The 13,070-nt window shown below is 40.8% G+C and overlaps 1 protein-coding gene across 1 annotated transcript; it reads left to right on the top strand.

Moving 5' to 3' along the window:
• The first annotated feature begins 1,567 nt into the window (after positions 1–1,567).
• Positions 1,568–4,690, top strand: vrtn (vertebrae development associated). Its single transcript, XM_029496901.1, has 3 exons — positions 1,568–1,760; positions 2,530–2,851; positions 2,954–4,690. Exons 2-3 carry the CDS (start codon positions 2,540–2,542, stop codon positions 4,688–4,690), a joined length of 2,049 nt encoding a protein of 682 aa, XP_029352761.1. The 5' UTR covers positions 1,568–1,760; positions 2,530–2,539.
• The last annotated feature ends 8,380 nt before the right edge of the window (positions 4,691–13,070 follow it).

Raw genomic sequence — 13,070 nt, 5'->3', positions numbered from 1 at the left:
GGGAATTAATTAAGAAGAAAACACCATACCTGGAAAAGTTAGGGGGCCTTGTTATATATCACATAAAATTGGAGCAAATATGCTAAATAGACTGGATATATTCATTTTCTTGATGGTGTCTTTCAAAAACAAGATGCAAAGGACAGCAGACAGCGCGTATTTTGTAAAATTTGTTTAAAGCATTAAAGTGAATGGAATATGAAGGTGAGCAGGGGATTTTAGGTGAAGGTGAAGAGGTGAGGTCACAAGTAAGACGTCGTGGAAGATATCAAAGTGCAGAAAATTCTAATGTTGCACATTTAGCATATTAGTACAGTACTGAAAGTAATTTTGAGCAATAATAAAATTCTCCAAAGTCAGAGCAATAAACTCAAACTTAATTCTATCATACCTGGATTCGTGATGAACAGTAAACAGGACTCAAATGACATGTATATAAGTAAACAAGATAAACGAGTGTGACCTCTCCTCCACTCCACTAACAACTTTCAAACACTTTCTCTGACAATTCTGTATGAACACAGTGTAAAAGTTTCAACAGTCTTTTGTCTTAAATTTGCTGCTTGAACTTTAAAGATACGACCAAAATCCAACCTAAAAAAAACCCCAAAACATTTTAAGTCAAACCTGGCAACACATTGGCATCCCTGCATTATATCTGCATGTAATGTTAGAAACCCCACAACAAGGCCAATCACACAGTCATTGTCTAAATAACTGATAAAGCTTCAGGTCAAAGACTTGACCCCCAGTGAACTCAGGCACCAGCTTGTCTGCCAAGTGCTTAGGGGAGCGGGGGCCAAATGCTGTTGTCCCCTGGTGTGTGAATGTAAGTGTGTGTGTGGAACAAGCCACAGGGTTGGTATCTACAGTGTGGCTCGTGGGGGTTGGGGGACAGTCGGTGGGATTGTTGTGCGTGTGTGGAACAAAAGGCTTTGATTACTGAAATCCTGCAAAAGGCAGGAGAGGAGAGGAGGTGTTAAAAGTGATACAGTGGAGAAACAAACAGAGCTGGAGCTCAGGAGCCTTCCTCTCCTCTCATAAAGCTCATGTCCACACCCTGTCTGCACATATCCACTCTAATCCACATACCGGGCCTCTGATTGTGAAGGGAAGCGCAAGTTCACGGAAAATTAACAAAATGGCAGCTTTTCTTTATTTCATTTTCTTTTCTTTTTGTTAGTATTTTTAGGAAGATCTTAATATTAAATTGAGCAAGCAACAACAACAACAACAACAACAACACCACCAAAAAAAAAAAAACAGCTAAAAGCTAAATTCCCTTTGACACCGAGAGCACTTGACAAATAACCTTGAAAGTGACTGTTGACATGTGGAGCTGGATTTTGGAGCTTTGACAAAGAGAAGGGGGAAAAGCCGGTAGATAAAACCTAAAAGCAGCATACCTGTCCCCCTGCAGTGCTTCCTCTGTGTTCTTGGGGAGCCCTGACACATTGGCTTTTGTTAACACTTCACATTGAAATTGACCCTGGCTCTTGTCTGCTGGGGGAGGAGGAGGAGGGAGGAGGGAGGAGAGGGGCAGAGAAACAAAAAAGCGAATCGTCGACTCACAATTTCCTGATGGGAGGTGCTGCTTATCACTCCCCAAATCTCCCCTGCTCACAGGACAGGACACTCTGGAGCTGCACGCACACAATGGACTAAAAACTCCCGGAGAGAGTCCCATATTATCCGCGAAAGCCCCCAAACTACCGACAAGTCACTCCATTTCAAACGCAGTTCAGCCTCTGGACGCTCAGGTAAGAACAACCAATCGTGCTTTTCATTCATCCATGCGATTTATTCATACGTGTAGAAATATCTGTGGCTTAGCCGCACGAAATAAAGAAACGCGTTGGATTTTTAGTGTGGAGGCCGAAACTTCGGTTAAAAACATACAACCAAACAAACACACGCACACAAACAAAACTCAACAACAAGCAAATGAATGAATGAGATCCTAAAAACGAGACAGGGATATTATACCGTTTATTGTTGGCCCCACAGTTGTTGTAGTTGGTGTGTTTACTCTCCAGCTGCTTTCCAAACAAACAAATCACAATGAAAAAAAATCACTAGAATATAAAACCATTGATTCTTGTTGCCTTTTTGAGTTGTTTGTAAGAGGGATGAACTCCCTTGATTTGCCTTTATCTAACTGAGAAACAACTGAAAGTTTAGAGATAAGTCAAATTAGAATCCAATAGGTAAATTAGAAAAAAGAAATCATGCAGGTATTAATTCTCTACCCTTAACACAAATTAGGAACTTGGATTTTTTTTCTCCTTTTGGAGCAGTTTTTAGATTCAGTTGTTGTTTGTGTACAAATAGAAATAAATCTACATAATCTGATCTATTGGTAGCAAAGTCATTAGCAAACTGTCTAAGCTGATACCCCGCTGATCTGGGAATTTAATATTATCTCACTTCTCAGTCATCTGTTTTTACTGAATGTAGGAACAAGAGGAACATCCCTCTCTTCTGTTCCACTCCACCTCCCGCCACGCCATTCCAACCTTTTCTCCTCAGATTTCCAGGTATGATTCCAAGGAACGAGCTTGTGCTGTCTGTTTTGGGGGAGCTCCAGGAGGCCACAGAGAGCCCTGGCCTCGACACTCTAACCAGAGTGGCCCTGGAAGTGGAAAAGGTCCTGGCTCCCTTTCAGCTTCCCAGGATCCCCTGTCAGGAGTTCCCTGAGTGGGCAGGCGTAGATGACACCGCACATGGGCTGTACCCAGCTGATGCACCTATGGGCCTCTTGCCTCTAAACTGTAAGGGAGAAGGCAATTTGCTGTTTGATGCAGTCAGCATGCTTTTAGTGGGAAATACAAGACTAAGCTTGGAGCTACAGGTGAGTTTTTAACTTTTCTGAATGTGGACTGTTGCACTTATGTGAGGATATGTGCATATCTAATGGTTGCGATATTCACGTCATGAATATTTTCCTCCTCAGGTGCGGACTGTAGTGGAAATGGTGCTCTGGAAGCGATACTACTTGTCTGGGATGATTGATTCTAAAATGATGCTCCAGGCAGTTCGCTTCAGTCTCTGTGCTGAAGAGTCTGAGGACATGCTCAATCTGCCTGTCGCGGTCTTGGAGGCCATCTTTGATGCAGACGTGAAAGCTTCCTGCTTCCCTGGCTCCTACGCCAACATGTGGCACGTTTACGCTCTGTCATCAGTCCTTCAGTTTAACATCTACTCCATCTACCCAATGTTCAACCTGAAGATTCGGCCCTATTTTAACCGAGTCATACGTCCAAGGACCTGGCCCAAAGACTCAGAGCCACTCACCCTCCACATCATGTGGTCTGGAGAGTTGCAGTCTGAGGCCTTGTTCAGGCCGAATAATTTTGTCGCCCTAGTCCAGACTGCAGACCTCAGGCTTGGAAGTCCCAACAGTGAGCAGAGGGCATCGCCGATCAAGAGCGAGGAGCTGCTGAACCCAGACTCGCAGCTTTCCTATCCAAGTCTGAAGGACAAATACAACATCACCAAGAGGACCTTCTATCGTTGGAAGAGGCAGACACAGGAGCACTGCAAAAAGTCAGCAGCCAGGTATGAGGCCAAATATTTCCTGCAGGCGTGCTACTTGGAGGGAAAGCTCATCCCTCTGCATCAGTTTAAGGAATTTTTTCCTGAAATCTCTAGGTCGTCTTACTACAACTGGAAGCATGAGCTTCTGAAGTCTGGCGGAAACTTCTCCACCTCGTCTTCAACTGGGGAGATTAGTCCTGGAGAGAGTACAGAGCAAGAGTCCTGGTCTTCACCTGAAGCAAAACAGGATGAGCCAGACCATGACAGCGTGGTCAGTATGTTTGGCCTCAGTCTGGGCAAGCTGGCGGTGGAGCGGGCCCAGAATGTAACAAATATGCAGGAAGCTAAACGTTGTCTGCAGAATTGCATTGCCATGAACACCTCACTCCCCTTTAGGGTCTTCAAAAGAAATTTCCCAGGGATCTCCAGATCAACCTACTACAACTGGAGGAGAGAAGCCATGTTGTTCAACAGAGGTTACAAAGGGAGTGTTGGCAGCAGTGAAGACAGCTCAGATGCTGACAAGAGCCAAAGTCCAAAAAGTTTGTCACCTGTCCTGCTTAACATCAACCAGCCTACCATGTCCCGAGTGAGGATCTGCAGGCGAAAACACAGAAGTTTCAGGCTGGCGTACATGAGTAAAAAACAGCTGAGAGATGCTGCAAAGCTGCACGTCCAGAAATCAAACTGGTCCCTGACAAAATTCAAACTCAAGTTCCCGTCAATGTCCCCTTGTTTCTACTGGCTGTGGCGCAACAGGCAGAAGAAGAAAATGGTGGACCGCAGTGCTGATGTCCGAGCTGAGAGTCTGCAGAGCGCGACAGAAAATAAGAGCATGGAGAGTCAGTCTGTGCTCCCATTTGTTGAGAGCCCTAGATATTTAGAAAGTTCCACCATGCCCTCTTTCAATACCCCACAATCAAAGCACACCCTTCTGGGCAAGGCACCAACAGATGAGCAAATGTTTGCAATGGATCTTGTGGCTCTTGCCAACTTCAAGGCCAAGGCCAAGCTTTTCCTCCAGCAACGCTTTGAGGAGAAATCCTTCCCTACATTTAAGGAATTTAGGTGTTACTTCCCCTTCACTCCACGTTCAACGTACTACATGTGGAAGCGAGCCTTGCATCACGGCGTGTCACTGGTTCATGGATAAATGCCTCGGCTTTTATCTGTTTAAAAAAAAAAAGCCTCTTGGTTGAATAATCACAGCTCGGCAGAGGAACTTCTCGGCCCTAAAATATTCATATTTACGTCTTTGCCTCTACTTTTTTGTTGTTAATACATTGCCCACACTCAGCGTTCATGTTCTGTAGGAGTGTTGAGTACATCAGCTTAGAATCTAAATGCATTGTGTCCTTTCTCAGCCCCACCACCATAGCTCATTCCTTCCTCCTGGACATTTGCACGTGTTTGAAAAGAAACTGAATTGTGGGGTCCATTTAAACTCTGCATGTTGCCCTCCAGGCAAAATGCAGTTCAAAGCTGTTGTTTAGTGGCATTTTGTTTGAGGCAGTTTTTTTTTCCTCCAGTGTCTTTTAATCCCTGCTAGGCATTGTAATTAGGTGCCTTATTTTTTTCATTTCTCATTATAATATAGTTGTTAATGCTTAAATGTATGCTTTTTGTTGCTGAATGTTACATTGATCTGGCTTCTAGGTGGTTTATTTTATTTTTTTTTTTAATATAATTTTCATGTAAAAAGCAGTCAGCAATGGGTTTTCAGAGATGCCCCTTGGTGGAGTTACTCTTTGTGAACAGGGTTCTTGTCTTTATTCGTTTTTATTCCATTTATTGTTGAATGTCCAACTCAGGGTTTCACTTGTGCACTGATGGTTTTCGGTTGTTGTATCAAGGTTTTGGCGTTTTAAAATGCCTCCCTTTTTGGTAATTATCATTCTAAACTGTGAGCTTTGTCACAATATTTGCACTAAAATGGTTCCCATTATATGCCGCTGAATGTATTTCCTTATCCATTATGCACACTGTGGTTACGTTCCTACAACTCTATTTTTAGAAATAGCATGAAAATTGAATATAGATGAAGATATTTTATTTTTTGTACACTCCTTCATTTCAAAACTACCTATTACCCTGAAAACTGGGGAGAGAAACTTTCATTTATAAGCTAGTTTTGTCTACTATTTTGCTGTGAAAGAAATTCCATTCCATTTGTCTTCACATGGACAGGCATGTTTTGCAAAACTGCCAATGTGATACCTTTTTTTTTTTTTTTTTTTTTAATATAGCTTTCAGTTTACATTTATGTATTTATTTTTCCTATTCATCGCTTATCTGTAATTGGTACTGTTGTTACTGGCAGCCTGCACTGTGTTCAGTTAGAGGGGGAGTCGGTCTGTACTGGCAGTATATCAATAAATCAATCAATCAGCATCAAGCCATAGCCTCATATTATTATTTTTTTCTCTCTCTATCTGGTCATTAATGTACGACACCACTTACAGATCATTGTAACCAAAATATCCAGCATTGATTGCAATAATTTCATCGGACAATAGTCATTTCTTCCATGTCGGTGGGCTGCTGTTCAGGCTGAAATGATAGCATTTACTCTGTTCTAAAAACTTCAATCTTGTGCCCCATCAACCCCATCACGATCCCAATCTTCACTCTGATACGTTGGTTGGACAAATTGGAAAGCTTAACGCTTTAGTGGGGGAATATTGCAATGCATAATGACCCAACCGGCATGTCAGGCCCTGCTATGTTAACAACCAGAGTGCTGATCAAAAGATAAAGAGGGAAAAAAACAATCCCCAAAAAAATTCACTTTGTATAACCGCAGACAAACAGGTCTGACTACACTAGTGGCAAAACAATAGTAATGAGCTTTGAGACTAGTTTTGTGATTTTTGCTCACTGTTCTTCACTCTTGTCTGGCTATTGTGCTTATGCTAATGAGAGTAATGGCCAGAATGGGAGGGAAGGAGTACAGATAGAGAGAGGGGGAAGGGGTTAATTGTATGCATGGGGAGAGAGGTGTTTGAGATAAGGCCAAAAACATTCAAGAGAAGGGGGGTTGCCGAGAGAAGCAGGGATTTAAACAGTTTTGACTTAAAAATCAGCATTGATTCCATAAAGCCACAGTTATGGCTGACAAAGTTTGGAAGTTGGACAGGTAACGTTTCTCAGGCAAATGTTCATAAAAATACTGTGCTGAAAAATTGCATTCTTACATAAGGAGTAAGATTTCATTATGGAGGACACTTAGTTGTCATAAAAATGAAACACTTGAAGTACCAGCAATGTGTTTAAAGATGGTAATATGGCTGTTGTTCCACTCAAACAAACATGGAGATTTGACAGGTAATTAAAAATGAATGTACACTCCAAAAGTGTAATTTTTAAAGAGTGGTGTGATTAAAATCCGGGTAATTTCTAAGGCAGCTGACCTTGGCATTAGGAAATATTTGATCTGAAGTCTTAATGTCTTTCTTTGCCTTTGGGTCTGCTTCTGTCTTCATTACTGGATGATGGGAGGAAATCTCACTGGCACTCAGCTACTCTACATTGTTTATCTCAAAAATAGCATGAAAATAATGATGGTTGGCAGGTGGGAGCTGAAGTCTTCAAGGATTAGCATACTGCAGTTGGTTCAGAAAGACGGAGCGTTAAAGCACAGAGGCATTTCGAGGATGCCAAATTTTCTCGGTAAACAAAGCAGACCGGTGGGACTCCTGGCCTGCTGTCTGCTGCCAATTACCCTCTGTTAGCAGCAGAGATATGATATCAGATAAACTCTGAAATATGACTTTATTGTGTGTAAAATGACGAATAAAACTGCCTGAAAAACAAAAACCATTTCAGATTGAAAAGTTTGATATTAGGTGACATTTCCTAATTTATCTGTGCACTCATGAAGATTAAGACAAATGCACACACTGGCATGTAGAGCATCTCCACTAGATGGCAGTGGTTTACTTCTCGAGAAAAGTTTTTACGGTCTGGTAGCCTTCAGGAAAATGCACTTCAGACACACACGCTTGGACTCCAAACTACAGTGTTCCTGCATGAGTCAGAGAATGTAGTGCATATTTCTCTTGCGATAACTCCATTAATAAACATATCCTAGTATGCATCTGGTAATGGTTACACCAGATAACAAACTGTTTCATGACACAATAAACAGCACAGGAAGAAAAACAAGGAAAGCAGAGAGATGAAAGTACCTATAAGCCCCAGGCAGAAGCTATTAATGGCTTGGATAAATTTTATCTTTATGGTCATTACATACAAGCTCAGACCTTGGCACTGGCACCCATGATGAGAACAAGCCCATCAAGTTAACAGGGAGGTGTTATGGCAACACTGCTCATATCATTACTAATAATATTCATATTTTTGCCATTTCGATCTGGTGCAACCTTAGGTGATTCAGCATCGTGTCGCATTAATCGACATGAATATTTCTTCAAGATTTTATGGTGAAAAACAAAAAAAAAAAGATTTGCTTGAATTCGAAGCAGGACACTCTCTGAGGGATAATATGACACTTCATTTCTCTCAAGGTGCATGTCTGGTTATAAAATGAGTTTCTAAATTGATCATATCAACTGAGGAGACAAGAAGCTTTTTGTGCTTTACCGCGGGTAATGTGCAATTTCTATGTTTAATTATGCATAATGTTATGCCTGAGAGCTCAGACCTTGAAGACATGACAAGGAGGATTTTCTTAATGCAAATCAGAAGAGGAAAATATTATTTAGTTACTGCTGTCTTACATTGCTTGGATCAAGGTCCTCCCACACTTATTCTTAAATGATTTACTGTAGGTTTACTGTTGCTGTTTTGTCCAAGCACGCTCATTTCGTCTCTAAGCGAGTAAACAAACACACGCACTACAACTACTGGCAAGTAAATCAATGAGTGACAACCCCTGACTTCTTTTTCCTGCGTCACTTGGTCCACTCTGTTGGTACAGAATCAATAATTCTGTGATACTTTTTTGCTGATGAATGAAGTATGTGAGAGAGAGACTTGAGGGATTGTCAGTGTATGAAGAAGAGCGGCTATTGTGCCTGTGATCCCAGTAGATGCTCAGATCGCATGTCAACAGATGATAATCAGGGCTAAAGGTCATGTAAATAAGGGCCTTGGTGGGTAATCCATGTGTGTGGTCATGTTGTCCTTTGTGTGTATTTGTTTTGTGGTCTTGTACAACTCCACCACCTGCTCAGTTTGGATTCATGATGGTGAAAGCCAGAGTCTCAATCCCCCAATGCAACATTCAAACTCTAAGTCGAAGAGCAGAACAGCCAGACATCAAAGTTCAATATAGATAAGACGGCCATCCAGCCATCCATCTCAAATCTTATCCCAGCAGCTCTCAGTAAAACCCAGTTCAAGTGAAAAAAGGCAAGGGAGAGACACAAATACTTGACTTTTATTTACCTTATTCACAGTGTTTTCATTCCTATAATGTGTTTTTCACAGATCACCGTGTTACCTCGGTATCGCATACTCAAAAGTTTCGAGTGAAATAAGATTGTTGTAAACTCCTGTTCTCTCGTGTCTATCAGCTGAATTTGATAGTTAGCTTAGCTGAGACAACACTGGAGAAAGACTGAAACACCAATATTTTGCTGCCAGCCCATCATAGATTTACTAAGACGAGTCTTTGGCCACAGGAAGCTACTTGTTTCCATGTTTCCATTTTTGACAGTAGTTATGGTCAGGTAACCACGAGGCTAGTAACTATCTTCACGAGAAGGCGGAATATTTGTCAAAAAAAATATTGCTCTTTTTGTAAATTTTAAACAGTGGCCGTATCGATATCAGGCACTATAGTGAGCATAAAAAATAAAATAAATGCCACAAGGCTCGAGAACAGTAAAAATAAGAATACAGTGTTGTACCCCTGTGCTCACCAGTAAGCATTTACAAATATTCCTAGTTACATATTGCACTTATACATAGATATGAGTCCTCCATTCTTACCCAAAGCTTGAATTTTCAATTTAACATATAATAACATAGGCGGAATAAATACAGACATGGCCATCACATAACGTGTTTGTCCTCAGCTTTTTTAAGGGCTCAGTGTTTCTGCATCATTCTGGGTGGAGACTGATGGCTAAATAACTCTGACTGTCAAAATGATGTGAAAAACAACCCTGCTAATGCCCACTTTCACTTGCTGGTTAAAACGAAGCCTCGTTAGTAACCTCACCTTCAACAAATGAACCTCCCATAATGACTGTGTGGGTTCTATTGTGAGACGGGAGGGTGTAAGCGTAGCTGTAGCTGTAGCTGTTCCCCTAATCGCTAATGTCCGGGGCTGTGATTAAAAACACCACAACCATGAACCATGAACTCATTTCAGTGTGAGCTCTTGTCAGCAGAATGAAAAGATAAGGACTAATTGGTAGATTTTGTTTCCATACAACAGAAGAACAGCGGCGTACTGGGGGACAGTGACGGTAAAAGTAGGGGAAGGAAATGAAGACTTTTGGTAATAACCAGCTGTCTGCATCAGTCACTCCTAGAAAACACTTTAAATGGGAGCTTCTGCATTTGTGACAGCAGAATTTTGATTGCCAGCGTATGAAAAACTTTAAACTTGCTGAAATGACCTCTTTGACGCTCTCTTAATGGAAAGACGAGAATGTAAAACGTTCCAGAATAATTTACATTTCTCCTCATTATAACGGGAGAGGAAAGAGAGTCGAATAGCTCTGAAGTATTTGCTTTCCTTCCCACCCACTAAGACTAAACTGATTCCAAAAAAGCATTTAAATGAAAAAAAGACTAATGGGAAAAGGAGAGGGACACAAGGGACCAAACAGAATGGACAAGAGCTATGCATAAAGGGGAAAAACTGCAGCAGTGCAGCAGTTAAAAAAGGGTTAATTGTGCTGCAAGTGCAAAAAGTCAGTTTGAGCCACCACACTCACAATCTCAGATCACAGGGGATTGCTCAGCGGATTGGCCAGGGAGCCAGGCGCTTCAGTGACAAGGAACAACCGATATTACACAGAGAAAACAACACCAATCAAAATATACACAAGGAGACAAACAGAGCTCAGCTAAGAAAAACAAGTTAGCTTATTGCAGGGAACAGAGCAACAGCAGAGACCAGCAGCAGCTGTGACGGCGCAGAGGGTTTCCTCTATGGCAGCAGGCATTTTCTTCCACTTTCGAAGAAGACGCAAACGTTTTTTTTTAGGAGTGCTTTTAGAAAAGATCAACGTCTGTCACAAAAGGAGAGATACTGTGTGTCAGTGTGGAAAAAAACAATCCTGGATGTGTTTTTTTTTTTTTTTCCTGTAACGTTACCAAATCTGACGAGCGATGACATCATCATTCAACTGTCTGTTGTCCAGCTAACAATGTGGGCTATGTAGAAAATCAGAAGGCCGTCTGCCATTGATTTCATAACTAATCATTACATAGATTTTTGGGATTGTGTATGACAGCCTTCTAGTGGGAGAAAGAACAGTTACCGCCTCCGGACCGCATTATGATCCCTTCTGACCATCAAGGTCGAGGACAAACCACGCCATTTTATTTATGAAGCTACAGAGACAAATGAAATAATCTAAACCAGCTTTTATTTTGAAGTGTTCGTGTGGCACAAGAGCATTTCCTCTTGCCACAGTTAATTGAAAAATAATTGCCTACCCCTGGCTTAAATGAATCAACATTCCCTCCTAAAGTGAATTTTAACATTTGTCAAACCACAGACGAAAGGGTGCCGGTAATTTGCTGCTCCAGCTAAATCAAACCTAAATGTATTATTCATTTGAGAGCCTTTCATTCTCAAACTCTTAAATTCAAGCAACAGAAAAAAAATAAACCTAATTTTACCTCTTGGTTCTTGTTTTATTTCACTATTACGCTTTTTTCAAAATGCAGATGAACTTGGTCAGTGCTTTTAATCAATATTGGTCCACACAATCCTGTTTTGTCAGATTTTTATAACCTTTAAGATCACAAAATGCCCAAGACAGCATTTTGTAAAAAAAAAAAAAAAAATCAATTGTATTCTGTGTCTACCTGACAAGGCTGTAGATGTTGCATTATTATTTAATCCAGTGCTATTTTTAATGGATGACAGTTATCTCAGCGTTACTGCCACACAACTTGATGCTCTTCTTGATAGTTTTGCATCACTGCATTGGAAATTTACGCTGTGATAAGGAAGGTATTGAATCAGCAGAGGATAATTCCCTGATGCTAAGGTAGGAAAAAAATGGCGCTAGAACCAATCTAAAAGAAATTTTCCTCGCGTTGAGAGAAAGATAGAAGATAGTCTGACAAAATAAGCAGCTCCCCAAAATGGCTCAATCTTCATTAGAAAAAAAAAAAAAACCTCAGGTTTCACTCATACTCTGCTGAGCTTTCTATTCCTTTAAGTTTCAGTAGTAATGACTTCATCACTGTCTTCGCAAAAAAACAGTATCTATTACAGAAGAAAATCATGTCCTCCTTCACACAGCTGGCACAGATGCTGTCTAGTACAGATGCCTTGAAACTGACTATAACGCCTGATTTACATTTAGACTGCTTTCCAACGGAAATTCTTCTTGAGCTAACTTTGAGTTTCTTCTGGATCATTTTCCAGTGAGACTGTTCAAAGATACTTTAGCAAAACTGAATTGGATGTGATCAATTAGTTTTTGTGTTTTGTTATTTTTTTTCAACCTCCCTCCCATCTAACCTCCCTCTTTTGGTTTATGGTCTAAAATTCTCAAAAAAGTTCTTGCAAACCAATTTGATGGCCGTTAATTTCATAGAAATATGATTTTTTTTCAGGGTTTTAAAACAAGGACATCACTCTGTAAATAAATATTTTAACCCATAAATGTCTTGCATCCCCTAGAAAATGAGTCTCTCTTGGACGGCCTCTTTCCACCTGCACAATATTGTCAAAATTACAGCTGCAAAATCCTTCAGTCTTAAAATGATGCTTTAAAAAAAATCCCATGCATTTGTTGTTGACTGAACTATTGCAATTTCCTGTGACCAGAAGCTCCCGGAAAAGTCATTGAAAAGCCTCTAGTTGACCAAAAATGCTGCAGTCTAAGAACATGCTAGAAAAGGAGATTTTCCCTGTTTGCAAAATCCAGAATTTTTTTTATAAATCCTCATGCTCATGTTCACTGCTGTTAATGATCAAGCCCCATCATATCTTTAAGAGCTAATATTATCTGAATAAAACTTTTTTCTCTCAAAACGTTGGCCCACTTGTCGTTTTTATAGTTTACAGGTAGAGAGTAGATGGCAACATTTTCGACTCCTGGACTCCTCTCCTGTGGAACCAAGTGGGGTTTTGGAGGCAGACACCTTTTCCATATTTAGGAGTAGACTTATAGCTTCCCTCTTAAGTTAAGAACTGGCTCAGGTGCTATATGCTGAAGCCACTGAGAAAATTCCCATGATACGTCTAAAACTTCTCTCTTCCTTCTCTCATACTGCATGCATGCTATTCATCTTTTTATTTTCTACCTCCTGTATATTTATGCTTTTCCTCTTTGCCTTCCTCCCTGTTTTCATTATCTCAGAATATCTCCTGG

The sequence above is a fragment of the Echeneis naucrates genome, chromosome 24 (genome assembly GCF_900963305.1).
Source record: "Echeneis naucrates chromosome 24, fEcheNa1.1, whole genome shotgun sequence".
Lineage (NCBI taxonomy): Eukaryota > Metazoa > Chordata > Actinopteri > Carangiformes > Echeneidae > Echeneis > Echeneis naucrates.
This window is presented reverse-complemented; position numbering and strand designations above follow the sequence as displayed.

Excerpts from the sequence above, each read along its gene's own strand:
- vrtn (XM_029496901.1), top strand. The coding sequence starts at position 2,540 with ATGATTCCAAGGAACGAGCTTGTGCTGTCTGTTTTGGGGGAGCTCCAG. Across the intron at positions 2,852-2,953 it reads GACTAAGCTTGGAGCTACAG|GTGCGGACTGTAGTGGAAAT; the intron begins GTGAGTTTTTAA and ends TTTCCTCCTCAG.